We start from the raw sequence: 24,878 nt of genomic DNA on the forward strand, positions 1-24,878 counted from the left end.
AGACTGTGTTGAGAGCTGAGAGGTGTTCATTTCAGAGTCAACCTTTTCAGCTCTGGCAGCGGAGTTTGGAAACCAAAGATAAGAAGGCTCTGAAAGCTCTGGGCCAGAGCCAGAAAGGAGAGCATGAAAGTTTGAAAATGTAGGAGAAAGCGTTTCCTTTATTTCTAATGCCAGTGTCTTTAAAAATACCTTACCTACAGCACACTTTGAGATGATCCAGAAATGTCTTATGATATCTGTGTTTCTTCTTATGTTCTTCCTGAAAGGCATTTGCAGAATACACCGGCCTGTTCTCAATGTACCGATTCCCAATGTGTTCGATCATTTTGCTTCCTCTGAAGGCTGTGGTTAGTGGGAGACCTTTGGAACGGTGTGGCAAACGCTCTCCTTGCCTTTAACAGGTTAAAATGCCAGAAACCAAACGGAGCTTGCTTCTTAAATAACTTGGAGATAATGTGATGCAATTTACAGATGAGTGAGCTCTGGACTGAATGTTACCACCTTTTGAGATCAAAAGAAGCAGGATTAAGGGACCTGGCTTGTGTTTTGCGACAGTGATATTCCAATGAGTTGGACACGGCTTCTTTGGGTAAGTAAACAAGATCTCTTGTTTACTTATTTTTAAAAGACCACCAAAAATCAATAGAATTGACTCAGTTTACTAATCAGTGAGTGCATTTTATACTCGTAAAGTAAGATCTCCTCAAGAAGAAGAAATTTTTTTTTTTTTTCATGGAAAAGTTGCCAAAGCTACGGCTTTGGATTACTGGGACAGATTAGATTTAAAGTCTACTCACAGCCCCTAACTCCAGTCAAGGCTGCTCCATTTTACCATTCAGAATTTTTATAATTCCTTAGAAAATGCTTTTAGTGTGTGAAATTCAAGAATATTCCCCATTCAAGTTATTTTTTCTATTGTTTCTGGGGGTTAAATAGTTTTACAATTTATAGTTGTAAACTGGCACAAAGTATTACTTGGTTACTTAGTTCACCAGTGATGAGATCTTTTTAGGAAAAGATCTTGGGCAATTTACCAAACCTCTCCAGGTCTTAGCTATGTAATTGGGATAATGAAACTCAAGTTTCAGGGAGATTTTTGAATATTGAAGGAGAATGTTTTCAAAGCATCTAGCTTGTTCCTAGCACACAATAGGCATTTACTAAATGAAAGTAATTATTCTAACTATTTGCATTTTCTGCACAAGATATTTCATTTTTTTTGTTCTTATCTCAATCGATTGTATTTAATTTAAAAGATCAATTTTGCAAAACCTTTTAATGCATTTTTACCTAGTTAGCCCTCACAATTCTTTGAGGCACTTACAATTATTATTATTGTTCTCTTCTTGCAAATGAAAGAATAATAGCATACTCCTCCCCACAAAAATCTAAGTGCTTTTTCTCAGGCGATACAGCTAGTAGTGTCAAAATGTGGTTTCTGTTTTCAGACTTCTTTGCTTTTTCTTCTTCCACATGCAGCTTCTCTACTGTCTAATGTGGACATAATTAAAGAACATTCTAATGAACTCTTCACATTCCCCCCCTCTTATCTTGGTTATCTATTACTACCCAGAGTTTTCTTTCCTGACATGATCACAATGATTAATTTAATTATCTCAAATTATTATTATTTTTAAAATATCTATTTTTATTGATTTCAGAGAGGAAGGGAGAGGGAGAAAGGGATAGAAACATCAATGGTGACAGAGAATCACTGATCGGCGGCTTCCTGCACACCCTCTACTGGGAATGGAGCCCCCAACCTGAGCATGTACCCTGACTGGGAATGGAACCATGAACTCCTCCTGGTTCATAAGTCGACACTCAACCGCTGAGCCACACTGGCCAGGATAACTACCTCAAATTAGATTGTACCTTGTTACACGGTGCTCTCTCGTAGCTCAGGGATTTCAGCATGTTTGCAGAGCTCAAGTTATAACCAGGAATCAGATGCTAGCCTCAACATCTGGCCCTTCTGACCTCTCTTTGACCACCCATTTCTCTTCCCCACCCCATTCCCTAGCAGCCTCTTTTAAAGTCCTCTCTACCGACCTCTTCTGACCACAATATAGAACGTCTTGCTCACACTCTGGCTTGACTTCCAGAACTCGAGTCCCTTTGAGCTTTGTTATGACTGTTAAACTCCCTTACTTATTCTTTCTGCCCCTCCTCCCACCTCAAGTTGCTTGTTCTCCCTGCTTCTTATCTCTATCTCCTCTCCCATCTCTTCACCCCAGTTTGTCAGAAAACCTTGTCCGTGAGATAGAGTTGGCTTACTACTGCCGTGCATAGCGCAGATTTTTGCCCTGATGTGCCAATTACCAACAACATGGTTGGGGCATTAAGATCTAATCCATGTTAATGACTCTTGACACCTAAGCTCTCTTGCAAGGTTGTCTGGAGTGTCTTTCAAGAACAGCTTTAATCTTCTGAGGTATCCAACCTAGACAACCTTAAGATGATGGAAAACTCAGGTACTGTGCATCTTGTTTCTGTTAGATGCTGCCATGAACAGGAAAAAAAAAAACTTCCACTATTTTGTTGCTTTACTCATTTTCACTAAGTTGTTTATGAAAATGAGTTCTCTTCCTGAAGAAAGACCCTGAACGTACTTCTTTTCTTCCTTTTGCTGCTGCATGTTTTCTCTCTTCTAAGTCATGGTCTAATGCTTTAGCCAATGACAGTGATGGCAGAAGCAACTTCATTTCTATTAGGCTTCCTTCCCTGAGGATGACTGAGGCGGGCTCTGCAGTGGGCTCCATCATACCTCCAGCTGGGCATCCTGCCACAGACTGCAAAATGCCTCCTCCTCACACCAAGAGCTGCATAAAGGTGAGTGCTCAGGACAGGAATCAGGGCAGCTTACAAAATCTTTTCAGAAATGAGAAAGAGAGAGAGAGAGAGAGAGAGAGAGAGCTTAATGGCCACATTCCAGTCTTGTGGATTTTCCCCCTGTTGTCAATCTTGTTCCCCAAAGCTGCTGCCTCATATTCCACATGTAATCGACAATCTGAGCTACTGAATCAACCACCCAATGGTGGCCCTGCTGAGAGAACCTGCAGGGAGTCACAAATTAATGTCATTCTCCATTTCATCATTTCACGGATTCTTCAGAATGACCTACATTACTTAGGAATTCAAAAATGAATTTCTTTTTAAAAAAATATGTTTTTATTGATTTCAGAGAGAGGAAGGGAGAGAGAAAGAGAGATAGAAATTTAATGAGTGAGAATCATTGATCTGCTGCCTCCTGCATGCCCTCTACTGGGGATTAAACCTGCAACCTAGGCATGTGCCCTGACCAGGAATCGAATCGTGACCTCCTTGTTCATAAGTTGACACTCAACCACCAAGCCACACAAGCCAGTCAAAAAAATGAATTTCTTAACTTAAAAAAAAAAAAAAAAACCTGAACAAGTTACCTTTTCTCCAGAAATTCTTGAAAAAATTTTTCTTGGTTCCTAGAATCACAATTCCAGTTTCATATTAATGTATACCTTTTCATGTTCTGTTTTATCTTTGTGCCTCAAATTTCTCTCTGGGTTCCTTACAGTGTTAGTGGCTTTTGGAGGATTGAAACTCATTCTCAGGGAATTTCCTTCTAATAATTTTAGAATTCTAAGGTTTGTTTGTATAGATTTCCAATATTATTTCCTTTCCGGTGTTCTTTTTTTTAAATTTCTTTATTAGTTAGGGCATTACAAATGTGTCCTCATCCCCCCATAAGCCCCCAACTTCCCCCCGCCCCTCATGCTCTCATCCCCCTGTTGTGCATGTCCATTGGTTTGGCTTATATGCGTGTATACAATTCCTTTGGTTGATCTCTTCCCCTTACCCCCACCCTTCCCTACTTTCCCTCTGGGGATTGATAGTCTGATCGCTGTTTCTCTGTCTTTGGATCTGTCCCTGTACATCAGTCTATGTTGTTCCTATCTGTGTTCTTTTTAATTTTTTTGCCTTCATTTTATATAATCTTGGTCCTGGGGCTTAGTCTTACACATTTATCTTTTTTATTTTCTGCACAAAAATTGAATCCAAGGATTAGTTTATGAAGTTCATATTTTTCCAATTTAACTATTCTGGTTTATGAATAAGTTGATATTTCCAGCAATTAAGATGGTCATGTGCAGTTCCAGCCATCTCCAACCTGCAGGCCAACCAGTAGGCGAACACTGCCTGGCTCCTAGTTATCTCCGCTCTGCTGCCCCACTCCACTGAGAAGCATCTTTTAGCCCTGACCTGTCCACTGCTCAGCATTGATCTGCTCAGTGTTCTAGTCTTTCAGAGCCCCGCCCTCCTTTCTGCTGGAGAGCAACTTTTAGCCAAGAAGCTCAGGAGCAGTGTTCATTTTCCTTTCACTAGATGGTAATTTGAAACCAGGAGGCCAGCAGGTGTTTCCCAACCCATCCCCAGTCACACAAGGAACCTCCACCACTCTCACTCAGTTACCCTACCCCTCAGTAGGATCTAAAAATCCCCCTGTGCCAGTCAGTGGAAAACCAGAAGTAAGCCAGCCGTATTTCATGAGTTGGTCCTTGGGGAATGGAAAATGTATCAATGTTGTTTTTTTTTAAGACATCACATTTTATTTTATTTTTTAATCTTTATTGTTGAAAGTATTACACAAGTCTCCCCTTTTACCCCATTGACCTCTTCCAGCTCGCTTCCTTCCCACCCCCCACCCCCCAGGACCTCATCACCCTATTGTCTGTGTCCATAGGTTATGCATATAAGCATACAAGTTCATTGGGTGATCTCTCTCCCCTCACCCGCCCCTGCCTTCCCTCTGAGTTTGAACAGACTGTTCATGGTTCTGTCTCTGGTTCTAGTTTTGTTCATCCGCTTATTTTGTTCATTAGATTCCACGTATGAGTGAGATCATGTGATACTTATCTTTCTCTGACTGGCTTATTTTGCTTAGCTTACTACTCTCCAGGTCCATCCATGCAGTCTTGCTAGCTATACTTGGAAGAAAGGTAGGAGAATAAGCAGAATAATTGCTCCAGTGAGCACCTTGAGAGGAACCCCAATCGGCAACTGATGGGAAACCAGAAATCAAGGGCACATAAATGCCACATTCTGGTTGGTGTCCAGCAGGATGGAAGCAGAGGAAGCAAAACTGGAGAGGGCCAGGGGGTGATGAGGAGTACCTGGGCTAGGGGTGGGGTGGGTGAAAAGGATGTCAGAGTAGATGTGGCTGAAGAGCGGTCAGAAGGGGTCAGGGCTGGGGCAGGCAATACTTCCTTAATTAAATCCTGTGGTTCCAGTGTGCCTCAGTCACTTTTGAAACACAGAGGCTAAGTAATTAATTAAGCTCTGTTACAGATGTAAACCTGAACTGAGTAGTTATTTTCTTGGGAAAAATAAATTGTCATTTAGAACATAAAAAACATGCTGTTTTCCCCTGTCCTTTAGTGGTGATCCTTTGAAAACAGTCATCATCTCACAAACCCTTCCAGGTGGTTTCTGAAACCACAGTCTTTCCCTGGAGAAAGGGGAGAAGCTGACATGGAAGGTGATTAAAGGTGATGGGACTGAGGTGAGGATCCTGAGGGTGTAGAGGCAGTTCCCCCAGAGAGTCCCAAGGCAGGATAACTAAAGGAAAACGTTTGGATTTTCTTTAAAACCAAAATCATATGGATAATTCACACAACTCTAGTTCAGTGTCCATAGCGGGCAAGAGCGTGACATGTGTCTTGCATTGCTTATTCAAGAAGTCTGTCTATGTGACTTAGTTTGTAATGGTCTTATAACATCTTCTAGAAACTTAGTTTTATCTTAGTTCAGACACTAAACATTATTATTATTGTCAGTTTTTAAAAATTGATTGCAGAGAGGAAGGGAGAGGGAGAGAGAGATAGAAACATCAATGATGAGAGACAATCATTGATCAGCTGCCTCCTGCTCGCCCCCTACAGGGGATTGAGCCCACAACCTGGTCATGTGCCCTGGCCGGGAATCGAGCTGTGACCTCCTGGTTCATAGGTCAATGCTCAACCACTGAGCCACACTGGCCGGGCAACAATTGTTTTTATTGGCAATTATTATTATTGGCCATGCTGCTGAAAAACTAAGTCATACCTAATTTACTTAGGAGGTCCAGCAGAAAAGAGTGAGAATATGGCAGCCAAGCAGACCTTGCTTCACAACCTTGCTTTGCCGTTGCTTACCTGTGTTGCTGTGGGCAAGCACTTCAAACTTGAGTTTATCTAATGGTAAAAGGAGACGCCATTCCCTTCGTTGTAGGGCTGTTGTCAAGACTGAAAGTATGTAAGGAGAGACTACTTCGCTTTAATTTCATGGGTAAAGGCCTCAGATTTGAGTTTAATATTGACTTAGTGCAAACCTGATTTACAACTGTACTTATATGACAAAAGTCAATTGGAACCTGTCTGACAATGTTAGTGTTGCAACCTTTTCTGTGACTTCCTGTTTACTCTGAGCTCTTCCAGAATTAGCAGTTTTTCATTCTCACCCATTTATTTTACTTTAATTATAAAGCATCTACCTATCTATGGCATACAAAGCCTTTGATATTTTGGCTCTGGCCTATCTTATGAGCTTCTCCACTCCTCCTCCTCCTTTGCAATTAGAGCAGTTTCCTAGCACACCATGCTTTTAACATCTCCATGCCTTTGCACACACTGCCTCCTTCATCTATGTTCTTCTCCTCCAATACCTGGGAAATTCCAGTTCATCCTGAAAAACACTCAGCTGTCCCTGATGATGATTTGTTCCTTCAACAGCATTTATTGGCCTATTGTTTGTCAGGAACTCTTTCCTAATATCCTATATAATAAAAGGCTTATATGCAAATCGACCGAATGACGGAACGACTGATCGCTATGATGTGCACTAACCACCAGGGGGTAGACGCTCAATGCAGGAGCTGCCCCCTGGTGGTCAGTGCACTCCCACAGGGGGAACGCTGCTCAGCCAGAAGCCGGGCTCATGGCTGGCAAGCGCAGCGGTGGTGGCGGGAGCCTCTCCCTCCTCCATGGCAGCGCTAAGCCATCAGTTAGACATCGCCCAAGGGCTCCTGGACTGCAAGAGGGTGCAGGCTGGGCTGAGGGATGCCCCTTCCCCCGAGTGCGTGAATTTTGTACACCAAGCCTCTAGTACAGTGATGGCGAACCTTTTGAGCTCGGCGTGTCAGCATTTTGAAAAACCCTAAGTTAACTCTGGTGCCATGTCACATCTAGAAATTTTTTGATATTTGCCACGATAGTAAAAGAAAGACTTATATTTTTGATATTTATTTTATATATTTAAATGGCATTTAACAAAACAAAATGAACCAAAAAAGTGAGTTCACATGTCACCTCTGACACGCGTGTCAAAGGTTCACCATCACTGCTCTAGTAGTTGTATAAGATAAAAAGATGCTATGAAGTCTTTGTGGGATCCTTCAAGAAGAGTTAACTATTTTTTCTTATGCATATCTTGGACTGTCATACACCACATAACAATGTTTAGGTCAATGATGGAATGCATGTACGATAATGGTCCCATCTACATATATAAAAGCCTAAGTGACCATCCAACCATTTGACCAGTAGCTATGATGTGCAATGACCTCCAGGGGGCAGATGCTCAATGCAGGAGCTGCCAAGTTGTGGTGACTTGGCAGCTGCAGTTCTCGGGTGATGCACCTGGAACTAGAGAGGAGGGAGCCTGATTCCAAGGTGCATCACCCGAGAACTGAGAACCGGCCTCTCACAATCCAGGACCCCTCAGGGGATGTCAGAGAGCGGGTTTCGACCCGATCCCCTCTGGCCAGGCCAAGGGACCCCACCGGTGCATGAATCCTTGCACCAGGCCTCTAGTAAAGTTATAATAGACCTGAAAAATTCCTGTCATCTAGTGATGTCATGGCCTTAATGTTGTAGCACAATGCATTTACTCACATGTTTGTGGTGATGCTGGTATAAACAAACCTAATGCTCATTGTATAAAAGTATAGCACATGCAATTATGTACAGTACATAAAACTTGATAATGCTAATGATACTGGTTTATATATTCACTATACTATACTTTCTTTTAAATCTTCACTTGAGGATATGTTTTTATTGATTTTTTAGAGAAGGAGAAAGGGAGAGAGAGAGACATCGATGTGAGAGAGAAACATCGATCGGTTGCCTCCTGTACACATCCCCAACTGGGAACTGATCAAACTAGGTATGTGCCCTGACTGAGAATCAAACCTGCAACATTTTGGTTTATGGGATGACACTCCCACCAACTGAGCCACCTGCTAGGGCACTAAACTATACTTTTTATTATTATTTTAGAATGTATTCTTTCTACTTATATTTTTAAAAGTTTGCTTTCCTGGCCAGTGTTCTCAGTGGTTAAAGCATCGGCCCACTAATTAAGGGTGCAGGGTTTGATTCTCTGTCAAGGGCAATTACCTGGGTTGTATGTTCTATTCCTGGCCCCAGTCAGGGCATGTGCAATAGACAGAGAAGGTAGGCATTGTTATCTCAACTTACAGATGAAGAAATTGAGATCAGAAATGACAAATACCTTTCCCAAGTTGCACAGCTAGAGCCATGTCAGTGTGTGTGTGTGTGTGTGTGTGTGTATTAGCCCTAATCTGACCCCAAGAGCGACAAGGCAAGAGAACAGAACTCCAGTGAGGCACCTCCGTGCCCTTGCCCTTGAGCATAAGAGCCTCCCCGCCATGCCCGTACTAGTCACATCCCATGAACAAAATGTGAGCCTGGGTAGCCGGGAGCTCAGTCTTCTTGAAGTACATGAGCTCATTCTCCCCTTCGGTCCCTAACAAAGTGAAACAGAGGCTGGAGGAGGCTCTTCTTTTTTCTTTAGAGAACCAAAGACTTCCACTGTGGAGAGAAGCTGGACTAAGTTATTACTTAGTTATTGTAGTAATTTAAAAATACACATTCTCATTTTTTAATTGTTTTGTTTCCTACTTGACTAGGAGTTAGTTAGTAGATATTGATACATCTATTCATTTATTTATATACTTATTTATCCAGATGGAGCAGGCAAGGAGTTTATTAATCCACTGTGAACTACTTGTTTCTGAAATCAAATAGTTGCTTCTTAATTTCTTAGTAGAAATGATCTTTATGTGGCCAACGTTCACTACACTGTTTCTCTGAATGACAAATTTACTTTGGGGGAAAAATAATGATACACTCCAACGATTTAATAAGGTTTTTTTTCTCACTTTCATATTTAAAGTATGTTGTGTGATCTTTTCCTGACATTTGAAAGAATGAAATAAATTTCATCTTATTAGGACTGGTAATCTGTGGGATAAATACCTCTGCACGATACACAGTTGACCCTTGAACAACATGAGGGTTAAGGGCATCAAATCTGTGTATAACTTTGGTTCCCCCAAACTTAACTACTAATACACTACTGTTGACCAGGAGCCTTACCAGTAACGTAAAGTCAATTAACACATATTTTGTGTATGTATTATAAACTATATTCTTATAATAAAGTCAGCTAGAGAAAGGAAAATATTATTATGAGAATAATAAGAAAAAGAAAATATATTTACAGTATTTATTTAAAAAATTCACATAGAAAGTAGACCTACACAATTCAAACCTGTATTGTTCAAGGGTCAACTGTAATATTACTCGTGGCATATGGCACTCTGCTACTTTCCAATGACATTTTTTCTCTATTTCTTTTCTTTTTCACTGTCTATCCTACTTGCTTCTATTCCCTTTTCTCCTCCTACCCTTTTCCTTCTTGGACTTTTTGGGGTGTCTGGAAGATAAATCTCTCACTTCTGGACCAAAAGGCTCTTCGCAATACCTTCTAACAGATTATTCTATTTACTGGAAAAACCTTTCCTAAAACTTTGGTCTATTGGCCAAGCCTCGGAATAAATGATCTACTATAAAGTCAGACTTGGGTGCAGAATTAAAGAAATTACATGAACACTTAAGGCAAAGACCTCTGCTATCTTTTTAAAAAAGCTATTAAAGCCTTAACATATATACTCATTTACTTGGTCAAATCAAACTCTACTCAAATATTTACTTCACTTTGCTAAGTGAAGTAATTACATACATACATTGTTAGCCTATTGTTCTAAATAGGTTTTGATCAGAAAATATACCATTTTCAAGAAACAGACAACCAGTTTGAGTAAAATGACCATAAATTTGGTTCCTACCTGACACACAGTCAGTGAAGCGCTCCCGCAACAGTGGACGATTTCTGAGATAAAGTAACCCCACTCTAAGGGCGAGTATCCATTCACTTAGATCTATAGCCTCTGAATGCATCCATATGTACAAGGATGTCTATATATAGAATATGTCTGTCAGTGGGGAATTACCTTTCTGTCAGCTTTAATAACTAACTTTCATTAACTTTTACAACAATGGAAAGAGTGTGGTCTTGACCTTTGAGACTATGATCGGCAGCAGGGATGATAACAGCTTCCTCAAGTTCCTTGTGAGCTTTATACCACTCATCGCACGTGTGTGTTTCATTGGTTTGCAGAGATTTGTACAGCAGATGTGCATGTGGAAGTAAAAAAAAAAAAATCTCAGCAAAGCTTATCTTTCTGACATTTTCCCTACCAGTGGAGGAGGGATTTCAGAGATGTTGCTTCTTGGCGGGATGACTCCACAGATCCCTCTTGAGCTGCACGAGAATGCGGTGCAGGCTAACTCCTGGTCTGATAAAGGCCCTTGTTAGGAAGCTCTCCCAACTCCAGGCAACAAGCCTGTTTGGACTCCAATTCCTGCCCCTCTGCCTCCCACCATTCCCTCTAAGAGCAGTAAACCTTTTGCTACTGGAGCCAATGAATACTTTGCATCCTCATCTTACTTACCCTCTTAACATTTAACTTGCTGAGAACCCTTCTTGGAAATATTTTTTAAATGTTTAAAAAAAGTTTTTTACCACACTTCTCTTTATTTTTCACCTCGTGCTTCTCCACCAATTCTTCCTTCTATCCAAACCTGGACTCCGTTCTCTCCTCTCTTTCTACCCTCATGCTGTAGGTAGGAGTCCATTGGTTCCCAGTGACCTTCAAGTCTCTAACTCCAGCCCTCCAGACTAGACTCACATAGTGAATGGCCTAGATGCTCCAGAGGCATCTCAATCTTGACACATCCAAATCGGAACTTTTGATCTTTCGCCCCAAATGTGTATCAGTTCTAGTTGTCATTCTTGTACAAAATGCCGGCCTCTTAGCATGTCAGAGACCTGGGAATCACCCTTGCACTTCCACTTACGAACACTCTGCCCACCCCAGCCGATCCATCATCACCAAGTCCTGTTGAATCTACCTCCAAAACATACTACAAAGCCACTGTTTTTCATCTCCACTCTCGCCTCCCTCGCCTAAGCCACTACCATCTCTCACAATAGCCTCTTGCCGCATTTCCTGCTTCCTCTTTTAACCCTTCCAGTCTCTTCACCATCTCATAGTCTGAAAGATCTTCTCATGCTAGTCCTCTTCATGGAGCCAGTGTTAATCCTTACAATACAAGGCCTCCAAGGTCTTGCATGAGATCCCCCTGCCCACCTCTCCTACCTCGTCCGGCCCCTTCCTCCCATTGCTTTCTCCACTCCAGCCCCTGTGCTGCTTTGGAGCCCTCTGACTTTGCCAGCTCCGTTCAGGCAGTGTGCGCTCTGCTGAAATTCTCTCCCTCCTTCCCTCTCTTTCTGGCTCTTACTTAGTCTCAGTCTCACTTCCTCTGATCCCCAAATCTAAATGAGCTCTTCTTGTGGTATTCCCTCATAGCACCCTCTACTTTTCTAACATAGTATCATAATTTCAAAACAAGCTATTATTTTTTTAACTACCTGTTTACTGGTTGGCTCCCTTGTTAGAATGAAAGCTCCGGATAAGCATCCGGATAAGCAGGGACCTTGCTTGTCTTATTCAATCCTGTATGCCCAGTAGCAAGAATGACTCTATTAGAAAATTGGTCGAATGACAGTTACATGAGTGAATTACATTCGATAGAACACAATTCCAAAAGAATTTAGACAAGAAACTAGTTTGTTCTAAAATAATCTAACTTGTATTATTAAATCTAGCTCTAACTTAAACCAAGTGTGTAATTGAATTAGCGGTGGCATCATTTAAAGCATAGAATATTGCTTTTAATTGTTTTAACAAATGTACAGCACTTATTCAGAACTACTGTGCATTGATCAAATTGTGTTTTTAGGCTTGGTTGCTGAAAGAACTGGAAAATAATGCATATAAGATAGAATATCAGAATCACTCATCAGATTAAAAGTGATTTATTTTAGGACACACAAGAGAGTTTTGCAAAGTTAATAGACTACAAGAGGAACAAAGACAAATCAAAAGCATTCCTATATACTATCAATAACCAAATGGAAAATGTAATAGAAAGAAAGATAGCATTGGGAATAGCAACAAAACCTCCAAAGATAAGTAGGAATAAATCTTTCCAAAGACATACGAGAACTTTATGGAGAAAACTGCAAAACATCATTAAGAATAAAAAGGAAAACATACAGCCATACTAGTACATCTTCATAGATGTGAGGGCTCAATATCAAAAAGACATTTCCCTCACATTAATCTAATATATTAAATGCTATTGCAATAAAAACCTAAAAATGGGGAGACTTACTCTGTCAGGTATACAGACTTATTACAAAGCTTTAGTAATTATGACAGTGCTCTATTTCTGCTACATCACAGTAGAGAAAGGATGAACTAATGATTCAGTAAATGGTGCTGAGACAACTGGCTAGCCACATGGAACAAATAAAATTTAGATCCCAACTTCACACCATACACACAATTTTTTTTTTCAAGTTGCCTAGAGACCTAAATGTAAAAAGCAAAGATTTACAACTTTTAGAAGAAAAAAAGAATTCCATTATAGCCTTGGAATAGCAGTATTTCTTATACAAATCACAAAAATCTGCATATCATAAAGGGAAGTTTAAATGATCTTGTCCAGACTGCGCAAGATATTTGCTCCAAGCAAGAGCCTCTGGATAAAATTTCCATGAGTCAAATTTAATTTAAATGTAACAGAAGTGCCTATCTGGGTGCCAAGAATCTGTGGTTAGAAATCGGGGACTCTGTTAAAGCTCTGCAAAAATGTGTGTGTGTGTGTGTGCGTGTGTGTGTGTGTGTGTGTGTGTGATGTGCAAGTGTGAAATTTTCTGGAAATATGGTCCATAGTTTCCATCAGATTTTCAAAAATCAAGAAATAGGAAAAAATACAAAGTAAACAGTTAATATTTTGGCTACCCTGATTTGTCAGTGATGTCAATTTGTGTATAACAATTACAGGACTCATTTAAAGAATTAACTTGATTTTTCTTCTTCTGAGTTGACCTTTAAAGTGTTTGGCTGAAGAGATCAAAACCAATTTCCTGGCATAATGCAGGTGCATCCCCAGACTTCATTGACAAAATGGGCAAAAATTACACCAGGAGGCAAATTTCTTGTCATGGAGAGAAAAACAAAACTTCACCTCCCCTAGATTTACGGTTATGTCTACACTTAAAATCACACTGATTTTTCTATTAGAGCCCAGGCTCCCTTTTCAAAGGCTCAGTTTGTCCACACAGAGTATCTTTTTCTGTTTCCTTAAGAAGTTAGGAAATGAGGCTGTTACCCTTTTGTACTTCATAAAGGCTGACCCCAAAAGGATTCCAATCCATCAAAGAAGATAATTCCCAGTTTAATATGAGTTTCAATGAACCCCTCTTAGTGTCAAGATGAGACCAGACACCAGATGGAAACTCAAATTTCAGAATGGAGAGAAAAGAGTAAAACCAACCAGTGATCACCAATCAAAAGCAAATTGAACTTTCTGATGTCTTTTATTTTGATCAAACTTGAGATGATTTAGAAAAGAGTAGAGAAGGAAAAAGAAGAAACAGTCCTAGAGAATATAATCTAAGAGAAACTCTTGGACTAGAGTGATCTAGTCGAGTCAAAGTCAACCTCAGATGTATCTGGGGGTGAGGGGTAGTTGAGGAAGGGAGTGGATGGTAATGCTGAAACATTTACAGGAAGTACACTTTGTACAAACTTGAAAACAGTCGCCTGGGGCTCATGACTCTTGTTCCAAGCATAAATTACATTTCTTTTATTGCTTATTGTTGTTGTGTGTGAGTTTTTTTTTGTTTTATTGTATGTAGTTGTATGATAAAACTTCTTATAGCCCTGGCCAGTTTTCTCAGTGGTTAGAGGGTTAGCCAAGGACAGAAGGGTTGTGAGTTGGATTCCCAGTCAAGGGCACTTACCTTGGTTGCAGGCTGGATCCCCAGCTCCAGCTGGGGCATGTGCATGAGGCAACCAATTGATATGTCTCTCTCACATTGATGTTTCTCTCGCTCTCTCTCCCCCTCTCCCTTTCCCTCTGCTCTCTCTAAAATAAAAAGCTCAATGGAAAAATAATCATCTGGTGAGGATATAAAAACAAAAAACCTTCCTATAGCAATAATGAAGAATTGCATTTTGTATTTAAATTTAACATTATAATCTTTGGTCCTCATCATTCCTGGCCTCCCTGCTATTGCTACTCTTCATTTTAGAGTTAGGACTCCCAGTAAAATCCTGGGTGTGGCAGTACATTGGGATGGGATGGCCAGACCGGTCATTTGAAACTACCTTTCACTTTATTGCCAACATTGCTTAACATTTTGGAACTGAGTCAAATCCATTTTGAGGGAGTTTAAAGAGCTGGCTGGGTTTTGCACCAGCCTTGTCATGGTAGAATTTTCTAGTAAACAGTAAAGGTTTCCAACATAGATATTGTCCACAAGAGTTCTAACATCTGGATAATAATGATTGTCAAACTGCAGTGGGAAGGCCAGGGAGGGTTGGGGGACAGGAGGGAGGGGAGTAAGAGATCAACCGAAGGACTTGTATGCATCCTTATAAGCATAACTAATGGACATAAGACACTAGGGGGTAAGGGAGGGCAGGGGTTTGTCAAGGGCGGGGGGGGGGGGTAAGGACACTTATGTAATACCCTTTGTAATACTTTTAGCGAAAAATTAAAAAAAAAAAGAAAAAGAAAAAAAAATAAAGTGGGTAATATTGTCTACTAGAAAAAAAAAAGAATTTATCTTAGAGATACATGTTCACAAATATGTAAAAAGATGCATACAAGAATTTGCATTGCAGCAATGTTTCTAAAAAACATTTTTCCTTTTAAAATTACAGTTGACATACAATATTATATTAGTTTTAGGTGTACAACCCTGTGATTAGACATTTATATAACTTACGAAGTGATCGCCTTGATAAATCTAGTACCTCTCTGACACCATACATAGTTACTAGAATACTAGAGGCCTAATGCACAAAATTTCTGCAAGAGTAGGCCTTCCTTCCCCCAGGTGCTGGCACCAGCTTCCCTCTGGCACCCGGACCCAGGCTTCCCTCACAGCCCAGGCTTTGTATGGAAGGTCGTCCAGAAGGACATCTGGTCTAATTAGCATATTATGCTTTTACTATTACAGACTAGAGGCCCGATGCACAAAATTCATGCAAGGGGCTTCATCCAGAAGATTGTCTGGACAGTCGTTCTGTTGTTTGGTCTAATTAGCATATTAGCTCTTTATTATATAAGATTATTGACTATATTCCTTATGCTGTACTTTACATTCCCATGACTATTCTGTAACTACCAATATGTACTTCCTTCCTTGTAGTCCCTTCACCTTTTTCACCCATTCCTTAATCTCTCTCCCATCTGGCAACCATAAAAATGTTCTCTGTATCTATAGTCTATTTCTGTTCTGCTTGTTTGTTTATTTTGTTTTTTAGATTCCACATACCGTATAAGTGAAATCATCTGGCATTTGTCTTTCTCTGTCTGACTTATTTCACTTAGCATAATATTCCCTAGGTCCATCCATGTTGTTGTGGATGGCAAGATTTCATTATTTTTTATGGTTGAATCATATTCCATTGTATAAATGCATCACTTCTTCTTTACCCATTCACGTATGTATGAGCACTTAGGTTGCTTCCACATCTTGGCTATTGTAAATAATGCTGCAGTAAACATAGGGATGTATATGTCTTTTTGATTTGGTGGCTTGGGTTTCTTCAGATAAATACCCAGAAGCAGAGTTAGTTTTAAAGTCTATTTTGTTTGCCACCCGAGCTTTTTGTTTTGTTTCCATTTTTATGAAATATATTTTTCATTCCTTTACTTTCCGCCTGTGTGTGTGTCTTTTGATCTAAAGTGAAACTCTTATAGACGGCATATATAAAGGTCTTGTTTTGTTATCCATTCAGTTATTGTATGTCTTTTGATTGGAACATTAAGTCCATTTGTATTTAAAGTAATCATTGATAGACATGTATTTCTTGCCATTTTGTTTTTCATTCTTTTTTTTTTTTTTAAATATATTTTATTGATTTTTTACAGAGAGGAAGGGAGAGAGATAGAGAGTCAGAAACATCGATGAGAGAGAAACATCGATCAGCCGCCTCCTGCACATCCCCCACCAGGGATGTGCCCGCAACCCAGGTACATGCCCTTAACCGGAATCGAACCCGGGACCCTTCAGTCCGCAGGCCGATGCTCTATCCACTGAGCCAAACCGGTTTCGGCTGTTTTTCATTCTTTTGATATGTTTTTTCTTCTTAAAGAAGACCCTTTAACATTTTTTGTAATGCTTGTTTGGTGGTGATGAACTCCTTTAGCTTTTGTTGTTGTTGTTTTCCTTGTTGTTGTTGCTGTTGTCAGGGAAGCTCTTTATCCGTGCTTTGATTCTAAATGATAGCCTTACCAGGTAGTAATCTTGGTTGTAGGTCCTTGCTTTTCTTCACTTTTAATATTCCGTGTCAATTCCCTCTGGCCTGCAAAGTGTCTACTGAGAAATCTGCTGACAGTCTTATGGGTAACTAACTGCTTTTCTCTTGCTACTTTCATGATTCTCTTTTTATCTTTAATCTTTTGCATTTTAATTATGATGTGTCTTGGTGTGGGCCTCTTTCGGTTCATCTTGCTTGGGACCCTGTACTTCCTGGACTTGTATGTCTATTTCCTTCCCCAGGTTAGGTAAAATTTCCAGCATTATTTTTTCAAATAGGTTTTCAATTCCTTGTTCACTCTCTTCTCTTTCCAGCACCCCCATGATGCAAATGTTGGTACACTTGAAGTTGTCCCAGAGGCTCCTTACACTATCCTAAAATTTTTGGATTTTTTTTTCTGTTCTGATTGGGTGTTTTTTGCTTCCTTACATTCATAATTATGGATTTGATTCTCTGCTTCATTTACTCTACTGTGATTCCCTGTAACTTATTCTTCATTTTGGTTAGTGTATCTTTCATTACTGACTGATTCTTTTTATGGTTTCTGCATCCTTTCTTACTCTGTTGAAGTTCTCACTAAGTGCCTTGAGCATCCTTATAAACATTGTTTTGGGCTCTGTATCTGGTAGTTTGCTTGCCTTCATTTCATTTAGTTCTTTTTCTGGAGATTTCTCCTATTCTTTTACTTGGGAACTATTTTTTTTTTTTTTGTCTCCTTATTTTAGCTGCTTCCCTGTGTTTGTTTCTATGTATTAGTTAGAGCTGTGATGTCTCCCAGATTTGGTAGAGTGCTCTTAAGTAATAAGTGTCCTGTAGGGCCCAGTGGCACAGCCTCCTGAGTCACCCAAGTTGGGCACTCCAGGTGCAACCCCTGTGTGGGTTGTGTGCACCCTCCTGTTGTAGTTGATCCTTGATTGTTGTTGGCATGTCACTGAGAGGAACTGATCTCCAGGCCCATCAGCTGCAAATGTTGTCTGCAACTATAGCACAAGAGCTGCTGTGCAGAGGCCGACCCCACAGAGCAGGATTTGCTTCAGTGAAACTTTGGTGCCCACTGAGTTGGTCCCTTGAATACGTCACTCATGGAAGTAATTGGGCTGTAACTTTTGGCACAAAAGTTACATATGCTTATTGGTGATATCTGAAGCTGTCCACCCAGTACACTGGCTTTGGGGCCTCCCAGGAGGTGCAAAGTCAGCCACCACCTGTGCCTTGCCTGGGGCCACTCGGCATGAGCTACAGAGTGATCTGCAGGTGGCTGCTACTTGTGCTGAGCTTGGAGGTGCCCAGGCGAGGCCGAGCTGTGAACTAAGGCTGGCTTCCATTAGTGCCAGGCCTAGGCCACTTAGCAAGAGGTATGGGGTACACAGAGGACAGATGCTGCTTGTTTGAGAGATTTTTATGAAAATCCACAGCATGAGCCAAGAGAGGCCATTTGTAAGGAAACGCTATGAAAACAGCTGTAAGTTGGGTGGGGCAGGGTTTCAGGGAATTACCAGGGCAAGGCAAACAGTGTTATCCAGGTTGATGGAGACTCAGATATGGTGCCCACCTGCCAGCTCTGTGGGGTGAGGACTCAGAAAAGGAAGAGTGAGTGGCCTCTGCCAGCACTTCTCTCTGAGAGAAAGTTGCCCCTCCAGCCCTGTCCTGATGTCAGACAATTAATTTCCTCCCCCTTTGTCCCTGGTGCCTTTCAAACTGCTGCCCCAGTGCTGTAGCTCAGAGGGAGGGAGTCCAACTAAGTCTATGTGTGGGCCTTTGAAGAGGAACACCTGAAACTCTAGCAGTGCTCTGTCTCACTCAGCCACTATCTTGGCTGGTCTTTAAAGGCAGAAGTTTTGGAGACTTCTCTGCTTGGCACTGGAACCCTGAATTAGGGGTTTTGATGTGCAGCCAGGACCCATTGCTCTTCAGGGGCACCTTTGTATTGGAGATATACCTCCCGGTTTTTAATTGCCACACATGAGTATGGAACCAGCCTGTTCTGAGTCTCGGCCACTCCTATCAGTCTCGATATGGTTTCTTCTTTACATCCTTCATTATAGGACTTTTGTTCAGCTAGTTGTCAGGCAGTTCCGAATGGTGGTTATTCTGTAATTTTATTGTAATTTTGATGTGATAGTGGGAGGTTCTGAGTACCATGTTTACCTATTTAGCCATCTTGACCTAACCCCTGCAAACAATAGCAGCAGCAACATCCAGGCTACCTTGTCCACATTCCATTTTTACTTCTTTTGGCACAAAAGTTACATATGTTTATTGTAAAAAAAAAAAAAAGTATTACATTTTATGGAAATATACGGAATAATGAAGTCCCCTTTTATTACCCCAATGTTACTTGTCAACAAACAAGGCTAATCAATAAATAATTAAGATAAAATTTTTGGTTTTGTCAATAGATTTGGTTAAGAAGAAAAACTGTAATAACCTTTCCACCATTTTGTATCTGTTTAAAAACACTGGCCTTTGAAGATTTTTATAGGTTTTGGTGGGAACAAGGCGACAATTCCACTTTTCTTCTGTATGTGCTCTTAGGATGGGCAGACACTGCTATTCCAATTGCCAAAAACAGAGAAACTAGAAGCAAATCATAGTTTAAATGAGCACAGCAGATACGCCTTGCATATAAGGTTCCCAGAACCAAGGAAAGCTTGGATAAAAGGAGATACCATCTGGTACAAGTAGGTACCTAAGACCTCAGATTCTCATTTCTTTCCTCATGACCAGCCCTCAGGCCCTCCCCATTCTGGTGAGTGAAGCTGAATGGTGAACTTATCTCATCTCACTTGACAGAGATCATTTCCCAGGAACCACTCTGTCTCCTGAGCCCCGGGCACAATCATTTCTTGGAGTGCTCAACTGTTCCCTCAGTGCCTCACTGCTCATCTTGCCAAAATTCTCCATAGGCCCTCTTAAATAAATGCAATTCTTATACTTTGACCATTAGACTGCATTGGCAATTGATTTGTGTACACATTGGAAAATGTATCATTGTAGAGTATGTAGGCATATAATTTAGAATTGGTTATGTGATGCTGTGGTCAGTTCTAGAAAGAAAAAGTATAACCCTGTTATTGCAGCATTGTTCCTATGAGAAAATCAGATTTGATTCACAATCTTTTGATTTATTATACCTTTTTGAATAAGTCAACCTATTGTACGTTTAAGAACTCCTTGTACTAGTATTACTATTTGTAATCATTGGATCTTTGCTGAATTCATTATGAAGAGATTAGGTTAGTACTGCCAACTTTAATACCATATAATCAAAATGTGAGGAACAGAGTGGGGAGAACACAAAAGTCATGGGCAGTTGGGTATGAAAGGGAAAGAAAAATGACTCCCTTTCTTGAAAAAGGAGGAGTTTTCTTGACAAAATTCACTAAAAGGAATTAATAATTGACTTTTAGGTATTTGCAGTTAGTGCTCCATTGCTTTATTAGAAAAAAACAAACAAAAGGAAACGGGATTGCCATTGACTATTCTCTAAACTTCCAGTAACATTAAAAGATATTTTACTAGAACACCTGTCTGATCCAAGCTAACTCAGCAAGAAAAGGCAGCCAAGAGTAAGTGACAAGCTATTGTGAATTCTACATACCTTAGAAACCTAATTGCTAGCTCAAAAATTCATTATTTTAAATTTAATTAAATTGCTTACCAACCCTACATGTTATCTTCTACTTCTTTGCACATTTATAGAGCTCTGAAAAAGCTCTATAAATCTCCAAAGAGTGTTCCATCCATTGGCTTGTTTTTTCTTTCTCCCCTGTGGAACTTTTTTTTTTTTTCAACGCACAGCTTATATTACATCTTTAAAATATCACAAATAATCTGAGGAATCATCTGGCCTCTTGCTGTTTCTGTAGCTGGACAACTTGGATCTTATTTATCAGCCTGCTTGACTGTTCCTTTTTTAGAAACATAGATACCCTCCCCAAATTTTCTGATATCCTCGTTTTTAACTGCCATGTCTTGCTGAATCAAAACAGCTGAATCCAAGTTCAATGTTATTTCCTTCAAGCATTAACTCATCTTTGTGGGCTTGATATACTGAACAGGCAATGCCTGACCTCATCCAAACCCTGCAGGTGTATTTTTCACCCAAGACATTTCTGATTTCAATGAGAGAACAATTCTCCTGAATGGGAATGAGCATACACAGGCCTCATTCTGTAAGGAAGTCCAGTGTAACACTCTTGATCATGTTCTGTACATGACTACAGAGGATGTGAATGGTAGTCAGTTTCTTGCTATTTTCCCACGATTTGTCAATCTGGAGCATCTTCTTTTTCTTTCCAAGGAAACTGAGTTCTACGTTGATGTGATTGAAGTCCTCCTCTGGGTGCCTCTGGGACACTTCACAACAACTGTGCTTCCCTCCAGAGTGAGATTGACATTTTCTGGAATGTCAACAGTCTGATTTCTGAAGACGGTCTTCATCCTCATTGTAGATGTGGAGGGTGGGGTGGGGGTGGGGGGGAGTCCTGTGGGTCATTTTTAATATTTTCTCTCAGTTTCAGCAGCCTCTTACCTTCTTGCCATCCATAAGGTTCTCAACCCTGGTGTGTGTGTGTGTGTGTGTGTGTGTGTGTGTGTGTAGGGGTAAAAGGGAAATTGCCTGTTTCTCTCAGCAAATATCTGTTTCTAGCAAGAGGCAGCGAGGGCAAGAGGAGAGTAGGCCTGATTCTGCAGGCGAGGCGGGCGGCTCTAACATCCCCAGCGTCACACATTGGCTAGTCTTTTCGTTCACCAACCAAAGCAATGTTGTGGTAAATAGAGATTTGACTATACAGTTCCTCTTCCAAAGCATGCTATTAAGATATCAGTAGACCAGGCTCAGCAATGTAGCCTGAGACCCCCTTGAACACCTGCTTGCAAGTGTTCATTTTTGTCCTTATCCCTTTTTTCCTGTTAATTTGAAAAAATCATTTCCTCACATTCAAGTTCTTAGATGTTTTTTTTCTGTGAAAATTTGACATCCAAGAGTGTGAATCGGACATTTCCCTATCTATTTGAAGTTTTAAGATACTGATTGTAAGATCCCTGGTTCTTATAACAGAAATTAGCATCTCACATTTTTATGTGATTTTCTAAGAAATTTGCTGGGATTTTTCTCTTGTCTATGCATTCAACATTGGTTGCTAAAATGTGTGTCCACCTCAACTTTTCCCCAAACCCTACGGTAATTCAATGTTTTATTTCATAGCTTTGGGAATAAAAGATTGTTTTGAAATTCAATATAAATTATGTAAAACAATTACCCTTGTTTCTTTTCTTTTTTCTTCTTTTTAGTAAAACCCAAGGGGTTAGTAATAGATTATTTTTCTTGATTATTTCCCTTAGAGGACCATGAAATGATCTTCCTTTCATTTTTTTCCTGCTGAGGAGACTTCAGATGTGGTGGCAAGTTATTTGGGATCATGTGGATACAGGCAACCACTCTAGGAAAAGAGAACAAGATGGAAGGAGCCAAGGTTCCTGATACCATGAAGACTCTGTGCCGGTAAGACATTCTTAGTTTTGTGTTGAATTATACCTAATGGCTTGTCCAGGTAAAGTTAGACTCACTAATCCATAGTGCTCAAGGCTTCTAAAAATTTTTTTGATGATTGAATTTTCAGTAATAAGAAGCTTGTATTAAAACTAGTGACCATTTCTGTTGGGGGCCAGATGTAAGCTGGCAAGGTCCTTGCACCTGTAGGGGCTAGCAAGGCTGGGATTCTTACCCACATAGTTTTCCCAGACTTGTTTGGATGGCGTTTATCAGTAGAATAAGAGCAACATTTGTAGAGCCTTTCATAGCTTACCAAGAAGTCTGTAATTATTTACTGAGATATACTGTACTGAGAACTTGTCCTTCTGCTGTGTCCTTCGCTTAGAGATTAAGAGGGACAAAGAATACATTCCTCTTGATAGACCTCCTATTCAGTGTGTTATGTATAAATAGTATTGTATGGCTAATAAAGTTGCTTCAGTTCATCAAGAAAACTGGGGTCCTCCCGATCCCGCTTTCCTATCTTTCTTTCTTTTCTCAATTCCCACCTCCCTGCCTCAGCCTGGCTCAACCCTGTCAGGCTGGCCCTGACACATTTCCCCCTAATTTATTTGTCAGGGCTCCAGTTTTAAATCCTTCCCTTTATGCATATGAACTTGTAAAATCCAGTATTCTCACTTTTGGGTTGGGGAAATACTGTATCGTTACTGAACCAGATAGCTTTTGGCTGCAAGTAACTGAAATCCCAAATCAAATAGATTTTCATATTTAAAAAAAGGCTTTGGGTAAGATTTGGTCTGGCATCATTCCTTTGAGAATTTCTTGGCTCTGCTGGCCTTAGTGATCTCTATCATCAGATTAGATTTTTTTTTTAAAATGAGAACTGAGGTGAGACTACTTGATTCCAGAAGGATTTTTAGCTGAATCCATGATGGCCCAGGGAAAGTCTACCTTTCTAAGCACCCTTGCAGCTGGGTGTGACCACATGACCAGAGCTGGTCAATAGGATATGAGCAGACGACATGAATGCAATTTCTGAGACTTGTTCTTAGAAAGACGAGTCATGCACTCCTCCCACCTTTTCCTTCTTCCCCTTGAATAGACTTGGGACATGTAATTATACAGGTCAAGGTAACTCTTTTGAAGACAAGCCCAACTTGAATCCTACAAATTAAGGCAGAACACAGAGAAAGGATTCTGGGTGTCTGACACTGTGAAGCTGCCATGGTAGCCTCGAACTGCTGATGTTTAACTCTATATAGGGAAAAAAGATTCCTGTTTTGTTTACGTCACTATTATTCTGGATCTTTATAGAGCAGCCCACTAGAATCTCTGGGGTCCCTGAGACCCTTATAATGGATTTATGAGGGTAAGTCTATTTTTTTATCCTCACCCGAGGATATGTTTATTAATTTTAGAGAGAGAGGGAAGGAGAGAGAGAGAGAGAGAGAGAGAGAGAAACATCGATGTGAGAGAAACACTGATCAGTTGCCTCCCATGCCTGCCTTGACTGGGGATTGAACCTGCAGCCTTGATATGTGCCCAGACCGTGAATTGAACCCAAAACCGTTTGGTGTATGGAACGATGCTCCAACCAAGTGAGCCACAGGGCAAGGGCGGTCATTCTATTTTTATAATAATACTGTTGGAGGTTGGATAACAGCCCACCAAAGATGTCCTTAAATTCCTATCGTGTCAAGGATAAAATTTAAATCAACAATGTGATGCCAAAGCCTCATTATTTGCCCTGCCAGTACCCCTCCCAGATCCCTCTACCATACACTCCATCTTCTCTGGACTCCTTTCGTTTCTTGAACTCACTAATGTCTTTATTGCCTTATGGACTGTGCATTTATTGCCCCCTGGAATAATCCACCCACCCTTCACTTACCTGTAATTCATCCTTCAGCTCTCAGCGTACAATGTCACTCCCACACAGAGGCCTTTGCTGATCTCTACCCATTTATTCTTTCTCATCGATCCTGGCTCTTTCCTTTGCTGACCCTTATCACACTGTAGATATACGTTTATTTATATGTGCCCTTTGTTATGCCTGATTATCCCACTAGAATTCAAGTTCCACGAGGGCAAAGCTGTGTGTGTTTTGTTCTTGTACATCTTATGATGACAGTGCAGTTTCTGATTCATAATAATGATCAATAAATGCTTGTGGAATGAATAAACAAACAATATCGCAAGATGAGAGTGTTTAATTCAATTTATTACCCAACCACCCTTTAAACATTTGTTGAATGCCTATTGGTGTTAAGTACTGGGAATAAAAATATGAATAAAACACATCCCATATCTGTCTTTGCAAATAGGATCTTGAGAATGGGAGATTACTTGGATTATCCAGGTGAGTCATAAATGTCATTATATGTTTTCATTTTTTAAAAAAGTTTGGAGACCATTTTATGTAAATGTATGAACAACCAATGAGCTACTGCAATCCAAGAAAGCTCTTTACATTTTGAACCTTTGTGCAGTATGGGAAGATGAAGTAAGACTGATGGTATTTGGCAGATTCCTCCTGTGCTCCAGACCGGGACATAGAGATACAGGTAAGTGTTTATATAGTTAAAGAGCAGAGGC

At 40.4% G+C, this 24,878-nt stretch overlaps 1 protein-coding gene and 1 long non-coding RNA gene across 3 annotated transcripts in view; one reads left to right on the forward strand and one right to left on the reverse strand.

The window, feature by feature from the left end:
- SLC26A3 (solute carrier family 26 member 3) overlaps positions 1-10,275 on the reverse strand; it is a 37,204-nt gene extending 26,929 nt beyond the window's left edge. The window contains exons 1-3 of one of the 2 annotated variants that reach the window (XM_070424668.1): positions 10,169-10,272; positions 2,768-2,871; positions 195-501 (exon numbers count right to left, since the gene is read on the reverse strand). In XM_070424668.1, the coding sequence (XP_070280769.1) occupies positions 195-325 (131 nt within the window). In that variant the 5' untranslated portion in view covers positions 326-501; positions 2,768-2,871; positions 10,169-10,272. Of the gene's footprint in view, positions 1-194; positions 502-2,767; positions 2,872-10,168 lie in introns of both variants that reach the window. The other variant, XM_070424667.1, reaches the window with a different exon arrangement.
- LOC139016518 (uncharacterized) lies at positions 201-24,642 on the forward strand. The gene is made up of 3 exons (XR_011472686.1): positions 201-589; positions 22,178-22,292; positions 24,608-24,642. It is a non-coding gene; the product is annotated as an uncharacterized lncRNA (long non-coding RNA).
- The last annotated feature ends 236 nt before the right edge of the window (positions 24,643-24,878 follow it).

This window comes from Myotis yumanensis, unplaced genomic scaffold (assembly GCF_028538775.1).
Source record: "Myotis yumanensis isolate MYYU_CA2020_CCGP unplaced genomic scaffold, mMyoYum1.0.hap1 SCAF_9, whole genome shotgun sequence".
Taxonomy (NCBI): Eukaryota; Metazoa; Chordata; class Mammalia; order Chiroptera; family Vespertilionidae; genus Myotis; species Myotis yumanensis.